At 37.3% G+C, this 26,429-nt stretch overlaps 1 protein-coding gene across 14 annotated transcripts in view; it reads left to right on the top strand.

The window, feature by feature from the left end:
- Positions 1-26,429, top strand: part of LOC135712708 (MAP/microtubule affinity-regulating kinase 3-like) — a 384,511-nt gene that overhangs the window by 335,937 nt on the left and 22,145 nt on the right. For 11 of the 14 annotated variants that reach the window (XM_065235715.1, XM_065235722.1, XM_065235711.1 and 8 more), the window contains 2 exons: positions 3,084-3,181; positions 4,092-4,206. In XM_065235715.1, coding sequence (XP_065091787.1) covers positions 3,084-3,181; positions 4,092-4,206 — 213 coding nt within the window. The remainder of the gene's footprint in view (positions 1-3,083; positions 3,182-4,091; positions 4,207-26,429) is intronic. The other 3 variants (XM_065235710.1, XM_065235720.1, XM_065235721.1) reach the window with 1 other exon arrangement.

Raw genomic sequence — 26,429 nt, 5'->3', positions numbered from 1 at the left:
TACAAATAATGGGTTGTGAAGAACCATTACCATTCCCAATTCTTGTTTTCTCCATACATTTTCGGAAAAGGAATTATATGATAACCTTTTTATTTATGATTTGATAATTTTATGGTAGTCAGTAAGGTCCATGGATGGTTCTGTATTATCGGTCAACGGCCATAGGCCATGGCACATCATATTTTCCATATATTTATACTAAAATATCAAGTAAACTTACAACAGCGACAAACCATACCGTGTTGTGACCCAAACTTTTTATCAATGACTTGAATATCTATTTTGTTGATTTAAAGCATTTTCTAAAATGTACTAAAAACTTTCACAAGTGTATCTCGATGGGGTTAGAATAAGGGTTCTACTACCACTTTCATTTCAAAATTTGACCGACCCAGTTCTGAGCAAATCAGTGAAAATGTTGTGACATTAGGAGAAGCTTTAATGTTTAAAAATTGTAAAATGTATTAAACCAGTTACCTACGATCTAAATTTAAGTCAATACCATTCAAAATCGGTCGTAAAATGGCAGAGATATGAGCAAAAACCTGTATGGGTGATTCCAAACTTATGACCGGGAGTTTACGTGGAAATTTGAAATTAGCTTCTAATCGATTCTATTTGACATCATACGACTTCTTTTTTTAACAAATCCAGTATGACAAGTCTTACGAGTTTATCCGATTTAATGTGTACTCTTGTACGATGCAAGAATGATACATCGTATAAAAGCCAAAAGTTTGAATTATATACGGTGAAACTTAAACATCATGTGATGAAAATAATTCTAACATGCGATTTGGACGATCCCAAGAAACAGTTCTGGTTTTATCATGGTTTTAAAACATTCTTCATGACCAAATTATGGGCTACAAGACTATGATAAAACCAAAATCGTTACTTGGACTGTAGCATTCTACGATTCTATACGTATGTATATTGTGATACGACTTCGGATTGTATGGGTGAATAGCTGTTGGTTAAAAACTACACGGTCGTTGAATCTCACTCAAATTTGAGTATAGTTTACTCACTTTCGCTTAAACCACAATTACTCATAGACTAGAACAATTTTTTTTTTAAATGAGCGACATTAGCAAAAAAAATCGAGCTGGTTTTTGCTCGGTCTATCAGTAACCGTGGTTTTAGCAAGAGTGAGTAAACGGGAATCATTATTTAGTCAGATCCTGTGGTCGTGTAGGTAGGTGTAATTGTGTTGAAATTTTCCCAGGTGTTTGGTTTTTCACCATTATATAAACATTATGGAGCTTGGTCGAGCATAATGATACAATTGGCATTAAATAAGATGGTATCCAGATAACCAGAAGTCGTTTAAACATCCACAATTATAATAGTAAATTACTATCGATTAAGTCAGAACCGCGTTTAAAAATAAAATTCATCGTTTAATGTTAAAGTTTATCCGTATATAATACAAATTCACGAGTTATATACGATCAGGCATAGCAAATCATTGATATTCATTTGGTGCATTCATTAACATTCATTTGCCTTTAACTTTTTTCATCAACCGAATTCCGTAAGATGATGTATTTAGCTTTTGTAGGATTTGATATTAGCTACAACTTTTGTGAAAAACTTAAACATATATCTATTAAGCAGGACAAACTAGAGCGGGCAGAACTATAATTTACATTCACTGAAGAACAATGGTGGGTTCTGTTCGGTCTGGTTCATCATGCATAAGAGATATATATTTAAGTTATTTACAAAGGTTGTAGTTATCATCAAAACCTACAAAAGCTTCATCCATCATTTTACGGAATTCTGTTGATGAAAAAAATTAGACGCATATGAATGTAAACAAGTGCTCGAAATGAATGTAAATGATTTTCCATGCCTGTCTACGATTAGTCTGAATTTGTAATTACAAATTAAATCGTATACCGTGGAGGACCTGAATCCGTACACCTGAGAAATTAAACAAAATCCGTACATTTCATATACAACTTAACATACATTTGAAGCAGAATAAGATATTATTCAGGCAAAAACATGCTTCTTCAGCCGTAAATCAACACTAATTGTTGGTTGGGAACAACTAATTGTTGTATAAAGTGTGCGTATGAATTTGCCCACGGTATGATGTCAAATCAAATCGTTTACATTGTAAATTAATCATTGTTTCCTAGCCTTCATTAAAAATTTGGCTCGTGGTCCAAAATCTTTAAAATCAGTTATTGAGCTTCTGCAAACATTTGTGCGCAATGAGCCCGAGGGCTTTCAATTATGACGCTGACGCTTTTCATATTCCTTCGAATTTCAAGTAATTGGTACTGCACATATTTCGCAATTACAATCTTCATATGCAACCGGATTTGTCATGCACCCATTTTATGCCGTTCCGCACTTAATTCAAATTTTGCTAGTTACTGCTCGAGTAGTTTTTTTTTCCCATTATCTCTATGGCGTTTAGCCAATCCTACTATCGTCGTTATTAGAATCCTGATTGATATATATCCTTACACCACCTTACACCTCCCGCCAACAAATCCCAGACATTGACTCTGGCCATTGGTAGACCGTACTTTGTTCTCTCGTTCCGTTTGGTTTTCAAATTGGTTTTTTTCTTCTCAGAAGCCGAAAAACTTCTCTCGTAAACTGAAATCGCAACAATCGTTGACGTTAGGAGAGCAATTTCTCGATTTTTCCTCGTTATTGTTATTTTTCTTATCTGGTTGGTTTCCTCTTATCTGGTTTTCCCTTTTTAGCTTTTTTGAGGTGTATAGTTTTAAGTGAACAAGGGTACCCTCTAAGTATATTGCGTATACATATATCGTAATTTTAAGCTAGTTAAGTTTTGCGGTAACCCATCAATAATTTTGTTTTGTATTCTATTCTTGTTTCTTTTTCTTCTTTCTTTTTTTCGTTTTTTATCGTATTCGTAAAACCAAATCAAAAATCAAAACCTACCAACCCACACCATCACCGAAACCTGCCAAAACCATCACCAATCACCACTCCAAATCTGTATGAAACATCCGGAAATCTGAACAAACACCAAAACCCCAATCAACCGCCAAATCACAAAATCAAAAAAAAAACCAAACCTATCCAATCATCAGCATGGTGAATCGCAATAGTCTTACACCAGCCGTTAATTCTTCCAGACAACCGGTTGCATTTCCCAGGAATGTTCCATCGCGATCGACTTTCCACTCGGGTAAGTGTGCTCCTACGTGCTATCTCTCTCACTCGCTCTATTGCATTTGCCCTCTCCTTTGCCACCATTCACACTGTGTTTGCTACAACCAAATTTTCCACCTGTTGTTGCATCCAATTCTATCATTCGAACGTGCAGTACAGTGTAAATCTGTCGTTCTGTGTAAATCTCTCTAGTGCTCTTGTAACTGAATATTGGACTCTATCAAATACACTGTGTACTAGCTGTTGTACAAACGAAGAAGCGATCTGTATGCAACCAACTGGAAATGATTGATTTGAGCAGTTCCACGCCGAAATGATGAATCGGGAAAACTCGGTCTTCTCCGATTTGTATAAAACTTAGTGTATAAAGTGTGAGTTATGGGTACACAAATCAGCCATTTTGGATTTTGCATATTTTTTTCAAAGTGTCTTAAATATGTTTTAATAAATTGTAGCACGAAAACGTCGCTTCTGATTGAAATAATGTCCGAAATAAAGTTGTAGAGAAAAATAAAGTCTTCTGTGCCAAATGTACACTTTTTTTTGTAATTTTGAGTAAAATATCAAATGTTTAAAAATCAGTGTATATTTTTTTCCAGAAAGACTTAACTTTTCTCAGCAACTCTGTCTCAGACTTCATTTCGATCAGAAGTAACGTTTTGGTGCTACAATTTATTGAAAATATCAAAGACGCTATTTTGAATAAAATTACAAGATCTAAAATGATCGATTTTTTTTTTCTAAAATGTGCATGATTTCCCATAACAAGCAAGTATGTAAAGTTTCGTACAAATCGGAGAAAGTCGAGTCAAACATTATTTATTTCTTGTCTATTTGGCCTGGAACTGTTCGATTGAAACATGATTTTTATGAAATTCTAATATACTTTTTGTCATTTCACCAAAAACCAAAAAACACAACAATAGGCCAAACCAGATCCCGCAACAGTACGACATATGCCGGCACCGGAGGCAACGTCGGCGACTCGCCACACACTGGCAAAACTTTCCTGCAAAGACTTACTACCAGATTCAGCAAACGGTAAGTGCCCGAAGTTTGTTCTAATTTCTCCATCCCTGAACTCTTTCACATCGAAAAAAAAACCTCCGCGGTCACCATCCGCGGTGACCGACTGCGAGCCTACAACCAAAGAGCAAAGGAAGCTTCCAAAGTGTCCTTTTTCATATCTTTTGCATCTGCTGGTTGTGATTTTTTTTTCATAATCTCCATATTTTCAACTCCTTATCAAGTTTTACTTTTACTTTCTCTAAACGTGTTTTTTTGGCTTTCTGCTACTACTACTACTACTACTACTACTACTACTACCTACTTCTTAACATATTCACACCGTCCAACACCGCCTTGGTTTTTCTCTAACTTTCTACTAACACTCCCATCATTTTCATCCGAACTCATTGTTTTGTTTCGTCTCGAATGTTTTGTGAAGTTTTTTGTCCTTGATTCCGTTAGAATTGTTACGTGTTCACATGTGTTATTGTTAGTAAGATTTGTTGTTGTTTGTATTTTTTTTTGAGTTGATACGTTAAATATTGACAGGGTTTTCGTTAAATGATTTCCCCAAGTTTAAGCGTCGTATACACCACTAAAGTTTTGAGAGAAGCATTCTTCATTTTTGTAATTAAGTAAAACATCCATGAGGAGTTAATTCCGGGTAGTGTTTAAGAAATTCTTAGATTGTTTTTAAGGCTTTTGACCTTTGAATTTCTTAATTAATAGAATGTTTGTATGAGTTCGTAAAAATACAACTCTGAAGATAGAATAGGATTGATGACAGTTCGAAGGTACACGACATTTGGTTGTTGTCTTCATTAAATTTCTATAAATCTAACATGACTACTTGTATAATGAAAACCACCATCCCAAAAATTTGCACGTTTTTTGGTTCATGATGATGATGATGATGATGATGATAATGATGATGATGATGATAGACTACCAGCTATTGTAGCAAGGCGCCTGCACATAGCAATGGACTGCTCCTACTACATGACTTGATCAAGATTTAATTTATTATCATACTTATCATACTCCTGTATAAAGCGCCAAAAACGGTTGGACGGACCCGTAAGCAGAGACACTTACGCCAAACCGGCGAGCACTAGCGTGCACAAGAATCTTGTTAAGGAGGGACAATTTTTTTTTCTATGGTGCATTGATTCTGGGGATGGACAGTACTCCAAAGTGCGTGGAAGATGCTGCTGTCCACCCGCCACTGTTTCCCTAGTGTTCAATTTAGCTAATTTTATTTAGTTTTTGCTCTGTTGGTGGCTCATCTTATTCAATGCAAACTGTTTTCAGACAGCCAATGGAATTGACAATTTAATCTCATCGACGATGTCGATGATGATCGCTTCGTCAAATGGTTGCAATAGTAGGGCTTTAACCGAAATGATACTTAGACGAATTCTTAGTAAGACAACAATAGACCAAGGTTCAATGGCAAACTAATACCTACTTTTCAATTAGGGAATACAAAAGCTGTCTTTAAACTTTGTACAGTTGCGAAAAAGTCCATCCTCAGAATTCATTGAGGTTCCTTTTGAAATTTTTAGAACTCTATAAGCTCTTTTAAAATTCTTCTCAGAAATCCTCTGGAGTTATATTTAGAACTCTTCTTGACTTTTACTCAGAACACCTTGGAACTGAAATTCCCTTAGAGTTTCAGAAGAACTTCCTCAGTATTATCCAGCATTATTCCCGGAATGAGCTAGAACTTATCGGTACTCCCTTGAAATTATCTTGAAACTATCTGCAGGATTCACTAGAAATTATTCGCAGAATTTTCTTGGAATACTCCCCACAAATCCTTTGGAACTGTCCTCAGAATTCAATATCCTTGACGTTCTTCTCGGATATTTTTAGAACTCTTTAAAGAGCTCTTTTGAAATTCTTCTCAGAAGTCCAATGGAACTATACTTAGAACTCTTCATGATTTTTTTCTCAGAACACCTTGGATCTGAAATTCCCTTTGGAATTTCACTCAAAATTTGATTTTCTCGGTATTCTTTTCAAAATTATCTTGGAACTATCTGCAGGAGGCACTAGAAATTATCCGCAGAATTTTCATTGAATTCTCCCCAAAAATATTTTGGAACTGTCCTAAAAATTCAATACCCTTGAGGTTCTTCTCGGAAGTCAAGTTAAAGTTGACCATCCATTCACCAAAACGTTGTAGTTTTTCTACCAGAAATGTTCAATAAAGCTCGCCCCTCCATTCACCAGAACTGTGCAATTTTTACATCAGGAATTTTCAATTCAGCTTGCCCCTCCATACAGCAGATTTTGGCAAATCTTACACCATAAATTTTCAATACAAACTTGCCCCCAGAAAATTTTACACCAGAAAATTTCAATTGACCAGAACGATGCAAATTTTCCACCGTTAATGATCCAATAAAAATTGCTTATCCAATCTTCTGATTGGTGCAGATTTCCTTTTTCCAATTTCTACCAGACATTTTCAATATAGCTTGCTTCTCTTATCATCAGAATGTTGCAGTTTTTCCAAATAAAGCTTGCCTCTATTTTCAGATTTTTCATCATACATTTTCAGTAAAGCAGCTTCCCTCCAATCATCAGAATGGTGCAGATTTTCCACCAGAAATTATTATTGAAATTTGTTTCTCTATTCAGCAGAAGGATGCAAATTAAACACCAAAAATTTTCAGAAAAGCTTTCCTATCCGTTCACCAGAATGGTGCAGATTTTCCACCAGAAATTTTCAATATAGCTTAATTTTAAATAAAGCCTGTGCCTTTATTTACCTGACCAGTGCAAGTTTTCCACCAGACATTTTTTGTTCATTTCATTTATCAGAGCGATTCAAATTTTGCATCATAAATTTTCAGTAAAGCATGCTCCTCCATTCACCACAACGGTGCACCAAAAATTGTCAGTGAAGTTTGTTTCACCCTGCACCTTTGTGGTGCAATTTTCAGACTTTGCCTCTTCATGCACCAGAATGGTGCAAATTTTCCACCATAAATTGTCAATGAAGCTTTTATTCATCAGAGCAATGCAAATTATGCACCAGAAAAATGAATAAACCTTGTTTTTACATTCACCACAGTTATGCGAACTTTCCACCAGAAATTTTCAGTTAAATGTGCACCTCACAATTTTTGGCGTTATTCAATTTTTCCACCATTTTGATTAGTTCCTACATGTACCGCCTTGATGATATTTTTACACCAGAAATATTCAATAAAACGCTATTTCTTCGATTTGCCACCACGAAGGTGAATTTTTTCAAACTTAAATTTACCCTCTTCTTTAAACCCTCCATGAAACACCTTAAAAAAAAAATACACCAGAATTTTTTTGTATGCACCAAAAAATTTCATTGAAGTTTGTCTCTTCATGCACCTTTGTGGTGCTATTTTCAGGCACCATTTCAAAGGTTTTCAGTGCTCCTATATTATGAAATGAAGTTATTTTACCTTCAAATCAAGTTATCAAGAAATCATGCCCCACCCTGTGCACGCCAGTGCCGGCGAGAGTGATAGAGAATCTCCTTCCAGAAATAAATTCATACAACCAGAAACCAAATCAAGCCATCGTGTGGTAGAACGTCCCAATAGATGGGGAGAAGGGCCCGCCCTCTATCCATGAAATTTGGTTCATCGGAGTACTGCCCATATAATAAAATCTGTCCTATCTGGAAAAACAGCAAATCGAGAAAAACGATGTTGATTATTTATTTTTCCGTAGGCGCTTATGGATGGGACAACCTAGTTTTGGAGTTTTTCACAATATTTGTAACTTTTAGTGCACAGTGTAAAATGCCGGTAGAGCATTGTCTATTCTAATGGGTAGCTCAGTTCTGGCCAAAAGACAAATGGGACTGTTATGATTTTATGGACAGAGTAGTTCATGAAGAATGATCAAATATGCCATTTTGAGCATCCCTACCCGGAACGACTATATCTTCTCGTTCTCAGAATAAAAAATATATGGGCACAGGAAAACACTGTTAAGTTAAGTGAAGTCGTTTTCCACAAAGCTCATCAGTCTGAAGCCGTTATGAACTTTCTTTAGAGGTATTGTAACCATGAAGGTCCCTTAGAATTCTGGCGCCATGAAGATCTGAAAATTCATCGCGGCAAACTCTAAGAAGTATTTAGAAGTGTTTACACAAACTGTATTTTCAAAGGCTTTGGTGATGAATTATTAACCAAAACCAATAAAAAAAACCAAATGCTAGTAGGCTGATTGCCATAAGACCCACTAGGCTACCAGCACAGGAGTGGAACTTTGGATCAGAAAGTGGCTCCACTTGTCATTTGCGAACACTAGCGCACCTAGCGGTAGAAGGCATCTTCTGCCTGCAGTTAAGATAGGCAGCATGCTATGATAGTGTGAGTGCACATAGAAAGCCCGTGTGGAACGCTACCACAACACATCGCTTGTTGAGCAGAAAAATGAACACTTTTTGATTCACCGATTTGTTTGCACTTCTCCTTCTGTTCTGTGCTACCAGGCTGAACAAGTCATTGGCCTAAATTATTATAGTTGATAGTTTCAAACGGTATCTGCATTGTTCCGGTTTGAGAAAAAAGAACAGAACTACTCAATGCCTTCAATGCACTATGGTTCGCCAAGACAATTTATCAGTAAGAAACATTTGTCTGAAGACACCATGTGAGAGCACTTCTACAGTTTTCAATTAGAGTGTTGTAAAAAAATGTTTTTTTTTTCATTTTATCTTGTTCTAGCATATTTCTGGAAGTGCATTTTTCTCTCAGTTGTAACTTCAAATATTGCTACAAAAATACTAAAACTCCACTATATTGCTAAGATTTGATCATTCCAATAAGGTTGAACGTCTTTTGAACTTATTGTTGTGGAAAATTTGCTTTAAAATTAATTTTTAACTAACGTTCAGCTGTTGAGATTTCGGATAAATATTACCGAAGACGACAATCGTTTCTGAGTGTGAAACTACACTTTGGGGCTTTGAAAATTTGTCAAGATCTGGGATTTAAAAAAAAAAATTCATTATGCCTCAGAAAATCCCGACAGTGCCGACTGGGATTGAACCTAGGCCTTTTGGAGTTAGAGGCAGTCACGCTTACCACTACACTGCCGGCGTCGCTTATATCCTAGTTTAATTAAGGGACTATGATTTTATCGAATTCACAAATTTTTACCTTTTTACCATGTTTACAAAGAAGGGTAAACATACCGGGTGGAAAACCGACATTCGATCCAACGCCCGCAAGGCCGATTGCCATGTACCAATCGACTCAGCTCGACGAGATCGGAAAACCCGCATAAATGCGAACCATTACTTGACCTTACCAAAAATGGTTCAAAATTGTTTAAAAACCCTGCTAAATTTTAACTGAAATGGTTATGAAACTTTACGTGATAAAGTTTTAACCTTATATAGTATGGTTGTTTTGGAAGTGAACGCTACAAATAATGGGTTGCTAAGGACCATTACTATTTCAAATTCTTGTTTTCTCGCTATATTTTCGGAAAAGGAATTATATTAGAACCTTTTTATTTATGATTTGAGAACTTTAACGGTAATGGTAATGGTAATCAGTAAGGTCCATGGATGGTTTTGTAACATCGATCAACTTTATGTGAAATATATCGCGAATTGGTTGCCTATAAATCAAAGATTACCAATTCCCACGATGTTGAACGATAATACAAAACCATTCATGGACCTTACTTACTACCATAACCATTACCATTAAAGTTCTCAAACCATAAGTGAAAAGGTTCTATTATAGTTCTCTTTCCGAAAATATATTCTTAACATCCCATTATGGTAACGTTCACTTCTAAAGAACCATAATACATACGGTTAAAACTTTATCACACAAACGGTCATGTACACAGCAAAAATATAATTTTGATATCACGTCAAAGTGGATGCACTACAATCATGTCGAAAATATGGTGTAATATTACTTGCTAAAAAGGACAAAATCATCATTAATACAATGCATGAACTGACATTACGCTGCTTTTACTGCATTTGTTTATTTATGTGGTCATAAAAATTACATGAAATTTTCGACATGATTGTAGTGCATCCACTTTGATGTGATATCAAAATTATTTTTTTGCTGTGTAATGTTCCATAACCATTTCAGTTAAAGTTAAGCAGGGATTATAAACCACTTTTAACCATTTTCGGTAAAGTCCAGTTATGGTTCGCGTTTATGCGGGAATGTATGTGTGTGCGTATTGACAAAATTAAGAAGGTGTGTTTCTCGGCAAACTATGAACCGAAGTGGACGCAACAACCACCAAATGAAAGGTTTCGTGGTCCCATAGAACGCTTTTGCATATTTTTGGAATCAGTTTACTGGCTCCAGAAATACGGATGAAACAAGATCCAGAAAATACGGATTTTGAGAACTAAATCGTGTTTCTCAACAACCGCTTAACCGAATTGGACGCAAAAACCACCAAATAAAAGGTCCCTGATCCCTGAATATTTTTAGAACCGGTCAACTGGTTCCGGAGATATGACCGGAAAATGCTTGCATGGGTTATGTGACTAAATCCGACCTGAAACGAATAAAAACCATAATGTGACGCATCAAATGACATGAGAATTAAAAAAAAAGTTCAATGGAAGTCATTTGAAGTACCCAGCATCACACTGGGCATAGCCGGCCATGTTCCAGTACCTCCGGAGAAGTGGCCAGTTTGTGATTGTGGTCAAAATCCATTATGTTATGCCTCAAATTCCATGAGAATTCAAAAATCACTTCAGTAATAGTCATTTGGAGTGCCCAAAACCACGTTGGTCACGTCCAGCCATGTTCCGGGAACCCCCTGGGAAATGACCAGTTTCTGACTAGGGTCAAAATGCATCATCATCATGATACCTCGAATCACTTGAGAATTTATCTATCACCTCACGCCATATGAGCCCTTTTGCCGGAATTTCTACTGGTAAGGTGGGTCAGATCTCACCGTAGGTGGATTAATTCGGGTCCTAAGTCCTCGATCTTTAAAATAATTAAAAATGTTGAACATTTTTCTAAGTGAGCAGTTTTACAAAAAGCAAAAAAACAAATGTTACGGCTGCGGCTACGATTTGCATAAAACTTTTAACAATGGGCAATCATGCACATTTTTGCTAAAATTAGGCTATTGGGGCTGTTCATTAACTACGTAGACAGCTAAAATTAAAAAAAAAGTTGTCAAAAATTAAAAAAAAAACGTACTAAAAATTGTTAATTTCCGAAAAGCGATTTCCCTAACACAGATTTCAAAGTTGAATTCCATCCGGTCTCAACAAACGGTGTTTATTCAATCACCGTGTGGTGAGTGGCGGTGTTCTCTAGTACACAACGAAAGGTTCTCCGCAAGCAGCGAGCTGCAGCCCACATGAGAAGGAGGAAGAAGCCGCACCGCTATTGATCGGCATCAGTAGCTCTTCGTGAGTAGCTGTGGGCCATCTATGTCAAGCGCGTCATACTCAAGAGTATAAACAGAGAGAACCCCGCTCAAATTCCTATTCCTACACAAAAAGAAGCAGATAACAAATAAGATTTATTATATAAAACCACGTAGTCCTACGTCATCATTGCGTACAAACCCATAGGGCTGTCCCTTGTAGTTTTTTAGATTCAAAATGGCCGAACGTTGGCAAAAAATGTGAATGGTGGCCCATAACTAACAATTCGACAGTGAGCATTCATAAGGGCCTAATTGCAATAATCGATTCTCTTCATCGATGTTCTCTTTACAGTTGCTACAGTTAAACGAAACAATTTTCTGAAATTTGACCAATACAGTGCTCTAACCTATTGTATTAGCTATCAAAATCAACAGCAAACGCACCGAGAAATGGTAATCTAAGCGAGTTATTATCAAAAGAGAAAATCGACGAAGAGAGTCGATCATTGCAAATGCGCCCGTATGAACGCTCACTATCGAACTGTGCAAAGTTTCATCGATCGATGAAGCACGTTTGATCGATTCGTCATTTGATGTGGAACTGCTCAAGTAAGGATTTTTTAAACTTTTGTTCATGAGTCAAGCCAAATTGCTGTGGAAACTTTACTCCTGATTGATCTTAATATTATTTCGAAATTTCAAGACCACAAATATCAGCTCCCACAAAACATCCAGTAATGATCCTGGAACTTCACGTTTGCTGCAGTGCAGCAAACAAGGAGTTCCAATTTCATGAGCGATGTCACAATAGCATAGTTGCGACCTATCAATGCACTCTCCAAGACCATCCATCAAGTTGACGAAAGAAGTAAAAAGCAACTAGTGAATGTCGTCAGTGGTGGTGATTCATCACCGATCTGATCATTGCCGACAATTACGACACTCATCTGTGCTCGTTTTGAAGCAGTTGCTGCTTTGCTTGCTTGTGTGAGTGCGTTGGTGAGTGAGGCGAACAGCTTCTGTTTAATTTTGCCAGCTTTTGCTTGCTCAACTCATACAGTCGCGCCTGCCGAGACAAACTTGGAATGCGTAGGCATTAAACACACTCACTTTCTTCTGTCGTTTCGCTTTTTCTCATCATCGTACTGCAGAAGTCTTCACTGTTTTCGTTGTGCTTTTCATCATCAGCAACGAGTGTTAAATTTTGCCTGTGAGCTTGTTTGCTATGGTCATTGTTGTTTGCTATAGCTCTACCTCTCACTGCGTGACAAAACGTTCTGTCAGCGATAGTCGGTTGATGCGTTGACGAGTGTCGAGTGAGTGTCATGATATTTTGCATCACTGCACAATAGTGACCGAGATTTTCGCTCTAGGAAAAATGAAGTAAAAGGAAATATCAGCCATCATGACGACCATTTGTGAACTCTTCAAGGAATCACCTAATCTTATGTTCATTTTTAAGCTTATCCACAATGCTATCTGTTCTGCAATGGACACAAAGGACACTTCAAAATTTATCAAAATAGTAAAATATAAACTGATAGTAAAATTTATTCTGAAATTCATTTTTTTCTGAAAAGGTCATCCAGTTTCTTTTAAATTTGTCCCAGACTTCATTTCTATTAGATAAGGCATTTTCGTGCTGTGATTTATTGAAACATATTGAAGACACTATTTTGAAAAATTAGGCGTGAGTCAAAATGACCGAATTCCGGCACAAACTTGGTTCATTGCCCCTGCTGAGACACTATGCGAAGTTTCATGGAATTCAGAAAGTGAAAAATAAAATCGGTTCGTCAGTTGGTGCGTGGAATTGCTCTCAAGTTGAAAATGTTTCAATTCTCTTGCAGTTGCAAGTCACTTTTTCGCAATTTTCGGTCATTTTTTGGATAACCTTAAGTCGGTCGTGCGACGCCAATGCATCGGCTTTAAATTACCATTGCTTTGTTGGTAATATTGAATCTCTATGATCGCATTTGGCCACATCTGGACGTATTTTGAATACGCTCCGACTGCCACCGGGAAGTGGCCAACATTGATAATTATTATCAAATTTCATCGTGGTGTATACGACCTAAATCAATCATATTTTGTAAATAAAGAATTGTCTACTTCTTAGTGCACACCGGGAACTTGTAAGAAATCTAATCATAAATCGATCAAAAAAATTATACCTACACGATGGTATGTCTAGAACTGTTCAAATCATTTTGATTCCCTGTATAAACTTATGAAATGTTTATTTTGAGGGTCCTTGCAAACTTAGATGAGAACTAGCCAAGTATCCAATTATGTCCGGTTATTTACCTGTTTTGCAATATAAAGTTGACATACGGTTAATATAGGGCTTCCGAGTGTTACAGGGGATAAACAAAATGATCGGGACAGGCAAAATTTTGTCAAAATTAAAATGGCATTAACTTGTTGAAGAATAATCCAATTTTTATGTAACCGGATGCATTTACCGAGAAATTTATAGCAGTTTTAATAAATCATTTGAAAATGGATGGTTTGTGAGGAGGAGGTGTATGTGTAAAACTGATTTTTTTTTTCAACGTTTGCAATTTTTTCTGGTATTAAAATTTATTTGAATTCTTTCTTCTTTCCTGATACAAGAAGCAATTCTGAATTCAATGCTGGCTGCAGATCGAAGCTATGTTGAGAAACTACCGAGATCTGGAATTTTCCTTGAAATCGGTTCCGGTAAAGTGACCACTAATATTAATCTTTTGAATAACGTCTATATGGGTATCAATCCTCATGATTTTTCTGCGTGATGTCTCCAGAACCGTTTTCAGCTTAATAAGTTGCGATGGCTATCCTGGAGCAGCTTCTGGGTTCCCCGGATGAAGTGGCCAATTTGGGACCTAACCATTTCCTTGAAATCGGTTCCGGTAAAGTGACCAGTAACGTTAATTTTTTGACGCACGTCAATATGGGTTATCAATACTCATGAGTTTTCAGCACGATGTCTCCAGAATCGTTTTTAAAATCACAAGTTGCGATGGCCATCCTGGAGCAGGTTCTGGGTTCCCCGGACGAAATGGCCAATTTGGGACATGACCGGAACCATATCAACATGGGTGTCAAACTTCAAGATTTTGCAAGCCAATGCCAATGGTAGATTTTTCATGTCCACAGCTTGCCCCAGTTACTTTGGAGTAGGTTCTGAGTACCCCGGGGAAGTGGTCAATTTCTTCATTCAGAATCTGCTCCAAGGAAACCGGGACAAGCTGTGGACCTGAAAAATCTACCATTGGCATTGGCTTGCAAAATCTTGAAGTGTGACACCCATGTTGATATTGTTCCGCGGATCCGGTCATGTCCCAAACTGGTCACTTCGTCCGGGGAACCCAGACTGCTCCAGGATGGCCATCGCAACTTGTGATTTTGAAAACGATTCTGGAGACATCGTGCTGAAAACTGTTAATAACCCATATTGACGAGAGTCAAGAAAATTAACATTACTGGTCACTTTACCGGAACCGATTTCAAGGAAATGCCCAACAAACAATTTTAGCTGCAGACTAGCTTATACAGGCAAAAATTAGCTGTATAAGCCAATTTTTGGCTGTATAAGCTAATCTGCAGCTAAAATTGTTAGTTGGGTGGTTAGAGATCTCAGTGATTTCTCAACAGATCATGAATCTGTAACTAGCATTGAATTCAATTTTTTTAAACTAGTTCGTTTATTTACTAGACCCAGTCGTGTGTGACACTTTGCGGAGCCAAAAATCAGTAATGCTTGAATTTACATTTTAAACAGCAGTAGTTCTAGGTTAGTATTGGGTACCAACTACTCGTGGTGGGCTCGAGGTTAATGGGTAATAATTTCGATTGGAAGGAGCTAGGTAGGAAACTGGTTGATTCTAGTACCAAGAAAAATATGATTTTAAATAAATTTTCATACCAGAAAAAAATACAAGCGTTGAAAAAAAATTACCCCAAAAAATCCGGCCACCACCCAAAAAATTGGTTTATTTTTCAAAAAACTAATTCCATTTGAATTGCGAAAAAAATTTGGCTGTCCCGATCATTTTGTCTATTCCCTTTGTGTTAGCCAAATATCAGCATTATTTTTCAAAATGGCGAACTTGCGGGTTTGTTGACATAGGAACTAGTTACATCGGTCATTTTCCATGCAAAATGACCATGGTTGGATGGCCATCACGTCTGTTCTATAATGTTATCGACGTAATATTATTCATTCAAATATTTCCGCTGCCTTCCGGTGATCACTGCTGTTGTTGACGAGAAAGTTGCGCTTTCGCTATGATTCTAAGGGTTTCTTTTCATCTCTGTTTTATGTATTTTTCTCTCTCTCTCTGTGCGTGGACTCAATTTTGCATGTTAAGCAAGCTTTTGCACAACAACTTACGCTGAGCATCTTTCTCTACTTCATGGCAGAATTTCTAAAAGGTTACAGGCTTCGATGCCAATGAATTGAAAAGTTTAACGAACAGAATCCGGTTGTGGTGTCTTTCTTTGACTAAGAACATTGTGTACAGTTTGTTACGTTTGATGTTTGTGTCCTTTGTTCTAATTTACTTTACTTTCCTACAATACTGTGTACATACTTCTTCCGAGTATATTTTCTACTATTGCGTCTATAATTTGCACACCAGTTTTGATTTTTCATTATTTTTGCGTTCTTTTTTTCTTTTTTTCTCACACCGTTCCTGCAGGTTTAGGGTGTTTGGTAGTTCTAAGGAGTCAAATAAAGAGTGATAGTGCACAGCTCAGAGGACAAACTAAAAACAAAACAAACATTCAATGTTCACATGTGTGCGCGTGTATGTGTCGATGGATTCTTGCTTAAAGCGACACACGGTTACAAACGAAAGGAAATCAGAATCGTTCTGAGTTGCAAATTGGTTGCCGCATTCGAATGCAATCATTTTCGGATTGTTCGAAATTCGGATCCCTGTCAGTTAGATTCTCTTGTTATCAGAGAGAAAGAAGAGAGAACAAAAAATGTAAAATTAGTTGCTTCGATTTTAGGAAAAAAAAAGTTAATCGAATTGTTTTAAACTTCAGTAAATATGTTTACGGAAAGCATGCAAAACTATCTGAACTATAGAAAGACTAGGAAGATTAAGATCAGTATTGTAATCGATTCGAATTATTTATTCAATTGCAAACAGGTTATGTAATAATGTATATTACATGATCGAGTTCTAGGCAAATAATGTTGTATCTTAAAGCAGAGAAATCAGCCAAAATAAGACGAGAGAAACCTAATAATAACACTGAAACTTGTTTCCCTAATTTTGAAATTCGATTGAAAGCCATTCGACACTGTATGATGATAGGTGACAGTGTTGTCATCTAGAAGGATTTTTATTTTCTTTGGCATATCATACCGCATATTCGCTTTTCAATGTAACGTGCGTAACCGACACGAAGAAACGGTCTCCGGCGTCCCGTGCATGTCCACAATGTAATATTTCACTTGTCTAATGAAAACAATTACTGTAGCACTTTCCATACATCATCACACTTTAAAAAAAATGTTGTTAACCATCCGGCCACGCTAGAATGTTCTAATCCTACTTAAAATCATTCCCACCGCACATATCTTTCTCACCTACCTACATCTTTCCTACTATATATTTACTCGAAAGGTCTGCATCATCGCAACACGAACAGCGAAACCAATAACACACCCTCAACGATTTGACGTATCCATTTCAGTATCCATCCTCTACATAAGTTTCAAGATTGAAAGGGTTGCACAATGATATTCCTGTTGTTACTGTTTATATTTTGAAAATTACCACTACTACTACTATTACTACCTACTTACTCTAGCTACATTAGTTGTTATACCGTTGTCATTATCTTCCTTGTACCTCCCCACCCGTCCTCTTAGTTAAGTATTATGTGATTGTTCCATTTTGATTTAGTATTCTGTTAGTAGTTCCAGTATTTATTTCGATGGTTCAACTATGCCACTAACCCGAGGGCATCCGCGTTCTGCTCGTAAAATCGATAAGCAAACCATTTGTCAGCTAAGCAATTGCGTCGAATGTAGTGAAACTCAGACAAGCCTTTCTAATTTGCGCACACTATTTTCGCGTTTCGTCCTACTCACAGGTCTACTTCGTTAACGATCGTTTGTTTTACTGGAATAATACTGATGAACAGTACACGCTATTTGCTTAAATCGCTCTGAGCTAGCAGATGTAGAAAAGATGCAGGTTGAAACCAAGCGATTGCTAGGATCGATAGGTATCGTTCTCGTGAATACAGAAAAAAAAATCCTTAGAAATGTCAGGCATTTGGTATAGGAGATTAAATATATTTCAAGAACACTATGAAATTATAGGATTCAACGATTTAACAATTTAGAAAACACAACCTCTTGCTATTGATTCCAATAATCTCTTAATATACTTAGTTTTACTTTCCAAATTTTGATGATTTTGGCAGCACCGAGCAGCTTTCCGTTTGTGACGTTTGATTGTTGAGACTCAAGAAACAAACGGCACTTTTGTGCGGCGATCACAGTAAAACCTCGGCGATGCCAAAATTTCCGAGATTCGGCAAACAAAACATAGTGTAACAAATTGGCATTCTTAGTTTCAAGACTTATCTGCTGGAAGGGCTAACAAACTTTCACGGTTTTAACGACAACATTTTTCGCGAATTTCTTTTGATTTACTTCTCGAGGCTTGAATATGAACGGTTGTGAGACAAAAGGTCGAATGAATAAAAGGTTGAAGGACAAAGGTCGAATTAAACAAATAGTAGAATGAAATTTATTCGATTTTCGATTTGATAAAAAAAATGGGGGTGTTTATAATTCGGAAGAATTCCTGTTCCTGATCTTGCTGGTGCGATAACATTCAAAGGAATAATTTCAAATTTTCGATCACATGAAGTCCTTTGACATCATTCCTGATCAACCTTATATTAAAAAAAAAGCATTCTAACTGACCGAAGATCATCAGAAGAATTCCTGATCACATTGATATGATAAGGAAATAAATGATTCTTTATGAATTTTCGATTAGTCGTAGGTCTTCGATATAACTTCTGATAATTCGGAAGAATTTTTGATCAATTTTATATGATGAGAAAATATATGGAGAACTCGACTATACTTTCCTATTAGTTCGATGTGTTTTCTGAAAATTCAGAAGAATGTCTGATCAAATTGATATGATGAGAGAATATTCAAAGGATTTAATTTCAATGTTTGATCATGTGAAGATCTTCGACATGATTCCTGATCAACTTTATGTTTTGAAAACCCGTTCTAACTGATCGAAGATCTTCAGAAGAATTTCTGGTCAATTTGATATGATAAGGAAATATATGGAGAACTCGGTTTCACTTTCCGATCAGTCGAAGGTCTTCGATATAATTTCTGATAATTCAAACTAGCGAACAAGGACATGTGATCCGGTTAGCAAATGAACAAGAAAATGCTGTAATTGCTATTGTAAACAAACAAGAAAATGCTGTAATTGCTATTGTAAACAAACACGTCAATCGCCGATTTCTCGCGAATAAAATCTCAATCTCTTAAACAAAGTATACCAAATGATAGAGGATTCATACTTCTACCTTATTGTGTTATTAGTTTTCAGGATTAAACTTTTATTCGTAAGAAATTAGCGATTGACGTTTACAAAACCAATTTCGCCCAGGCCTCGAATCACTTCGGATATACACTGCGAAGAGACTGCTGACTTTCTTTTTTCTGTTAAAGTCGAACAGCTTCGCAGCATTCTAGAACCTTAGTCGGCGTGCACAAACAAATGTTCAATCGGTTGTCTCTCTTTCTCCCGTCACTCCATTTGTCTTTCTCTCAAGCTTCGGTGAAACGGACGAGCGAAAGAGCGCTCGACTTTGATAGTTTCGTCTTTCATGAAACACATCAACAGAGGTTTGATGACGTACCTATATGATGGACAATGAAAATATATATTTAAAGCATTTCTCACGTGAAAACACTTGAAGATTGCACGTAATATGTTTAATTTATCTTTCATTCACATATTTATCTCTAAAAAATTTACGAAAACGGGAAAAAACGCATTTTAAACAAATTGAAAGAGCGGTGAAGGAGTGTTCGTGAAAGGGATTGAAAGCCATAACGAGGTTTCGTTTAACAAGACAATCGACGTTACTTACATTGAAAACGATGAGCAAAGCAACGATGATCTGGAGGTGCCTTCATTAATCGATCCAGTACTCTAATTATTTTGATAGGAGATTTAGATAATCCAACCTGGGTGAGACGGAGATTTCATTAATTGTGTCATTAGCAGGCTTTCTGAAACTCCTGAAACTCACTGGAGGTTTTAAAACACTCTTGTCCTGCGACAAGAAGTAAACAAAAACTCCTCGAAAGAGAGGGAGAGTGAACTTCAGCGAGAGGATGATTTTACGTGAGGTGCGCTTTACGAATATCTTCAAAAGCTCTAGGATCCCACTATATTAATATAAACCGCCATTTTGATTACCTTACAATTAGTAATGCACCCAATAATCAGCCGCCATAGTATATATATGGTCGAGTACCGAGCTTTGAAGTCTTAAAATCTTCATCCACCCCATAGTCGGCCAATTGCTAGGTTGTTTATGGCGGAATAGCAGCTATCATTTTCATGTAAACGCCCATATACATTTACTTGGCCCATATTGTGGTTTTATGGTTTTCTGACAAATGTAAAAAGATTGTTGTTTTTTTAATTATGATAAATTTTGCTTCTCTAGAGCGCTGGCAATGAAAATAACATAATTCAACATACACAGTAGCAGTTGGAATATAATGAGCGATTTTAAATAACGCTGCTCAATAATCTCTCCGTCCACCTCCGCCACTCTCTTGCGTGATGCAACTTAATTCATAATCATTCATAACAAAACCTATCTAGGTTGTGTATCTCTGTGCTATGCTTGGCATAAACAACGCAATTGTTAACAAGCTTGCTTGCAAGTTTTAAGCAATATAGCCGATGCATGCAATATTTCGTGTAAACTTTCATACATTTTAAAATCGTGCACTTTTCTAACGGTACGTTAATCCTCCTTGGATTGGAAAGAAATTCCCAGATTTCATTGGAAAGCCGTGACAGCTGCAATCAACTATATGATAAATCACCTCGGTGTTTAAAAGGAACGATTCTCGTCCTTCAATAGGAAAAGATAGGGCATGACTCATAACTCACTTGCCCCGGAGCGAAGACAAATCAAGAAGACTGGCAACTTTGTTAGAATCCAAGCGACAGGTACAGAAGCGCTGCGCTTGAGTGAAGGTGGAAGCAACGCATAGAAAAATGATCAAATACACAAACCTTTCTTCTGAGGATGTAATCTTTGCTATCAAGTTCGTTCGAATCATTTACCTTCGAGCGGCAGATGACGCGATTGTACCTGTCTTATAGCGTTCGTATGACAAAGTGGAAGAGTTGCCAGTCTTCTTGATATGAAGTCTTTGCCCGGAGTCGACAACTGCGTTGGGGTCCTCTGTTGAACATTAGCTTCAATTATCTACCTTCCAGCCCATTGCAGCTTTCCGTATTTGATGAGCTTTACAATATCGATTCCCGTCGTTCATGCGAGTCCGCCAGATGCACGAAAAGTCAGCAAGTTCAGTCAACATCTGTTAACGTCGTCGGTTCACCGGGCTAAAGAATATATCAGTATGATTTTATCTGGACACTACAGGGTTTCAGCTGGTTTCGCAATGCATTATAAGACGCTATTCACAGTTGCGATACGTTTCTCCACCCAAAACCGTAGTCAGAGTTTTTGTTTGGATCACGAACTCTCAATTTTGCGCCCCTCCTCCTGGCTCTTTTACTTTTACGTTTCCCTCATCACAGTCCTCATAAGGGTAGCATTACAGAGAAAGAGATATCACAACAAATTCTCACAATTATACCTGTTTACGGTGACATAAAGCGGGAGTTATTCAGCCGAGGGAATGCTAGGTGAATTTAGAAACAATCTTCAACAATGTCGACGAGATTTATTCATATGTCGTCACCGATAGGGTTTTGATCTAATTTCCGTCCTACTAAGCACAACCCACGCTTTACTTCTCTTTATTGAACGGGTTTTAGCAATAATTGAAATGTTTCTACCAAAGATGACTTCTAAATGTATTCCCCTTTCCATAAGTACCGTTGAATTTGATAAAGAGCCACACATTGTTGAGATATTGTTAAAAATCTAACACCGCTTTGTGCTGTAGCTTGTGAACTAACGCATCGGTACAAACGTATTACTGATTTTCGCACGGTAAAATCATTGATTATAGTGATGTTTTCTACTCGATAGAACGGAAATGGACGATTACGACGAAGTAGCGCTCTACCATACTTTTGAAATTTTCTGGTGGGAGAAAGATTTATAAAACAGAGTCTTCCCAGTAGTTCAGAGACCGTTTCATAAGTCAAGAGCACTTCGTAAAAGTTACGAAAATATCATTTTATTTTTGGGAACTTCGTAGAGGTTCAGAGCAGGGCGTCACAATTTCAGCTTCAATCGACGAAATCGATGCGACGAAGAGACTGCTGGCACAGAACAGAAGGGGAAGTGCAAACAAATCGGTGAATCAAAAAGTGCTCGTTTTTCTGGTCAACGAGCGATGTGATGTGGTAGCGTTCCACATAGGCTTTCTATGTGCACTCACACTATCATAGCATGCTGCCTATCTTAACTACAGGCCGAAGATGCCTTCTACCGCTAGGTGCGCTAGTGTTCGCAAATGACCAGTGGAGCCACTTTCTGATTTGAAGTTCCACTCCTGTGCTGCTGGTTTTCGTTTTCTGTTAAAGTCGAACAGTCAGTCGCCGTCCACACACAAATGTTCATTCGCTTGTCCCTCTTTCTCCCGTCACTCCATTGGCCTTGCTTTGAAGCTTTACGTAGATTACACGTAAAGTCTGTTCCATTTAGAATTTGGCCGCACAAAATAGGTCATATCTCCAAGGCGAAATAAAGTAGAAAAACGCTAAAGGTATCATTTAGTAGAATTTTTATTTTGCTTTAAGGGAAGAATACAACAAAAACTATTCGTCAGCTTATCGAATGAATTTTCTAACTTTTCGTGGAATACCTCTTATCATGTCTTGCACAGTAGTACTGTCAACCTCATCTACCATCCTTTTCGATAACTTCTCCAAATCAGATTGTGTTTTGATTGTTTTGCCACATTTCTTCAATTTGCGCTTGATAATTGCCCAAAAATTTTCAATGGGTCGAAAAGCTGGAAAATTTGGAGGATTGATACTTTTCTCAATAAACTCGACATTATTCTGCATATACCATTCTATGCCATCGCGGCTGTAATGGAATCTGGCTTACGGGACCTTCGTGTGATTGAATTAACGGCAAAATTATGTTCTGGAGACACTCCTCCTTGTAAAGTTGTCCATTCATAGTCGCTCCAGTGATGAAAACCTGTGTTTTCTCTCTGCAACTGCAGATGCCTTGCCAAATCATCAACTTGCGAGCGAATTTATCTGCAAAAACAAATGTGAATTTATTCGGAGCATCCCCCTTACGTTTAGCAAAGTAAAATTGTTGGCCGGGATTTATCCAAAGTCCATTTTTACGTAAGTTTCATCGTCCATCAAAATACATCCGTTATACTTGGTCAGAACTTGCTCGTACAGCTTCCTTGCACGGTTTTTGGCAACCAGGTTTTGTTTCAGCATCCTGTTGGGATGTTTGCTGGCATGGTACGACCGGAAACCTTCTCGCTTACAGATTCGCCGAACTGTACTGTGTGTCGCACTGAACCTTTTCGCCAAATCACGACCAGAGATCCCAGGATTCTTTTGGACTGCCCTTATGAACTTCGCGCGTAGTTTTCGGTCATATTTTCCACTTCTACGTTTGTTTTGTTTTGCACGATCCAACGTTAGTGTTTCCGGTAACGTTTAAGCACAGTATTTGCAGTCGATTTTGGAAATTTGAGATCCTTTGCAATCATTCCTCCTGACCACGTTGGATTTTGCACGTGAGTGTGCAAATGTAAATGGTTAGCATCCATGCTTCTCACGCTGAAAGACTTGAGCTCAAATCTCGCCCCGGGCAAGTCACGAATTACCTAAAATGTATGAAACAAAATAAATAAACAATAATCGTTAGTTCAACGACAGATGAACTTAAATTAAATTTTAAACAAGACGTTTTCAGCAGAATTTCATGTTAAGTTGCTTTCATTTAAAAACTCTTGACTTCAAAATGAAAGCACAATATGGTATCAGCCTTCTGTCGCAAAAATTGAAATCAAAATTAGTTTTCATTATGATATGAACTTCATACTTTAATATCGATTTGCTTTCATTTTTTTAACCGACTTTGCTCGGGTAGGCGTTATATAAATGAAGCGTTGAACACGTTGTATGAGAGCAACAAAACTCGAGTTCATTTTTGAGTTTGGAAAATATAGAGCCCTGGTTCAGAGAACTTCTTGAAAGTAAAAGGAAAGTTGTAAAATTACAAGGTACTTCATAGATCTTCAAGAAACATCGTCGAACTTTCGAAAACTTTGTAGACAATCATTGAACTGTGCGGAATCAGATAAATTCAATAAATAAATAAATCAATAAATTCGGGAAATTTAATATAAATTCTTAGAACTTCGTAGAATTTCCGATCATTTAATATAAATTCTTAGAACTTCGTAGAACTTTCGATAATTTAAAGAAATTTAGGGTCCTTTGTAAAAATTCGGGAAAACAAGTTTTCGGAAACTTCTTTTATGTTATGGGAACTTTGGTTTATTTTAAGAAACTTCAGGGCACTTCTTAAGCCATAACATTTAATTTAAAGTCTGGTCCACTTCGAATCCAGACACATAAAACCAGGTGTTTCTTGGGATTGATTTGACGTAAGAAAAATGTAATTTAGTCAAAACGAAGGTATTTTATTGTACTTTCATAAAAAAAAATGCAAAATTACTCCAACAGCGTTCTTATGAACACGGACTTTCTTTGGAATTCCCGCTATCATCTGTTGCACACTGAACTGGTCAACTTCAGCGGTTATTTATTCCAACATCGAGCCATCTGTGCAGCGTCCTAATCGTCTTTCCAGTTTTCTTTAACCTCCGCTTGATAATTCCCCAATACTTTTCAATTGAGCAGAATTGCGGGTAGTTGGGTGGTTTTTTTTCCTCTGTTCGGGACCTAACACCACTGCGACCAGTAATTTGATCTATTGTTGCATATCCCGTGTCCTTAGTTTAGTGCATCATGTCGTATTACTCATTCACTATTGAGAAATGATGAAGTATTCGGATTTGATACAGTTCAAAGGTCCCGCTATTTATACCCTTCGAAGAGTGACAGCACCCTCAAAAGGCGCGTCCCTTTGTCAGTCAAAATCGGATTTCTTAGCAAAAAAATAAAGGAATGACACCGATAATGACCATGCATCAGAACCCTAGTCTTAACCACTTCAAACTAAAAATAAAGAATTCAAGATTAGGAATCACATAGACGAAGACTAACTAACTCATTTTTCCTTGTTTCAACATTATCCTCGGTTGACAAAGCAGAGTCTTATCACTATCAACAAAGCGTAAAAAGTAACAAGGGCTAAGATGTGTTCCGCAGTTGCGAATGACTTGCCAGATCATCAGATTCCAGGCAAATTTATCCGTGAAAACGAACTTGAATTTGCTGGGCCACCCCGTGCTCCGGTCTGATAAAATTTTTATCCCTTGAACCCTGAAATCGGCAATTTTCAACTTTTTCGCGATATTTCGAATTGACCCCGTCGGGTACGTAATGAGACGAAACTTGCACCACTGGAACACGTGTCTTTCAAAACAAATCGCTGTCAAAACATTCCAAATCCGACCACTAGAGACGCTGCTATAGAATAAATAAAGTTTCCGGATTCTAAGTGGACCAGACTTTATAATTTGAGCTAGCCTCTAGGGCCAAAAAGTGCAGCACTAGAGCCAAAACTGACACACTTACCCTAGCTGCTACTTTATTTTTCTGGACAGTCATTTTGTTTTTTATTTCGTGTTGAAAATTTTGGTAGCCGGCGCCGGTGGTGTAGTGGTAAGCGTGACTGCTTTCTCACCCCAATGGGTCTGGGTTCAATCCCAGCCGAAGTCGGTTGGATTTTTCGGAGATAAAAAAATGTCTGGTTATGTCTTCCTTCGGAAGGAAAGTAAAGCCGTTGGTCCCGGCCCATGTTTGTTGAATGGATGCGATATTCTACACAGATGTGGAAGCTGCTTTCCTGCACATCCGATTGCCGTCAATGGATGACAATCGATGTCCGTCGGCGATTGCGGAACAGAAACCGACCTTAAATAAACGAAAGAAGATAATCAAGTATTTTTACGACAGGAGTAAATAAGGTGCTGAATGTACTTTCATTTTTGCTTTGTTTGGAATGATATTAACAGATGATCGTCTGTTCAAATTTGGTTGTTTTGTATCTATACTTATCCAAGTAGATGAAAACAGCCCAAAATGCAACCCGGGCAAAACGCCCGATGCGGTTTTTCATAGTATTCCCGTTTTTAATTCATAAATTTGTCGAGCCACAGTGCTAGTTTAGTACCTAAAACCTATCCATATCTAGGAAAATGGCCACAAAACCAAGATTCCCAAATCTCATGTAAAAATGAGCTATTCATCATAGGCGTAGCCAAGGGGGCAGGAATTTTGCCTCTGCAACAATTTTTATTTTGTAAGTTAAAGAACATTTTCAAGCTTCAAGTCAAAATTTTCTAAGTCTCATCATTAATATGTTTGAGTTGCAGACACTTGAAGGGCAGTAGATCTAACGTTTCTGGGCTTCTTTGGTCTTGCGACCCAAATATTGGATCATGGTGATCGATCAAATATGCTTTTATGAATCCTTGAATAAAAAAAAAATAA

This window comes from Ochlerotatus camptorhynchus, unplaced genomic scaffold, assembly GCF_037179485.1.
Source record: "Ochlerotatus camptorhynchus isolate MF236.1 unplaced genomic scaffold, CSIRO-AGI_Acam_v1.1 ptg000503l, whole genome shotgun sequence".
Classification (NCBI taxonomy): Eukaryota; Metazoa; Arthropoda; class Insecta; order Diptera; family Culicidae; genus Ochlerotatus; species Ochlerotatus camptorhynchus.
This window is presented reverse-complemented; position numbering and strand designations above follow the sequence as displayed.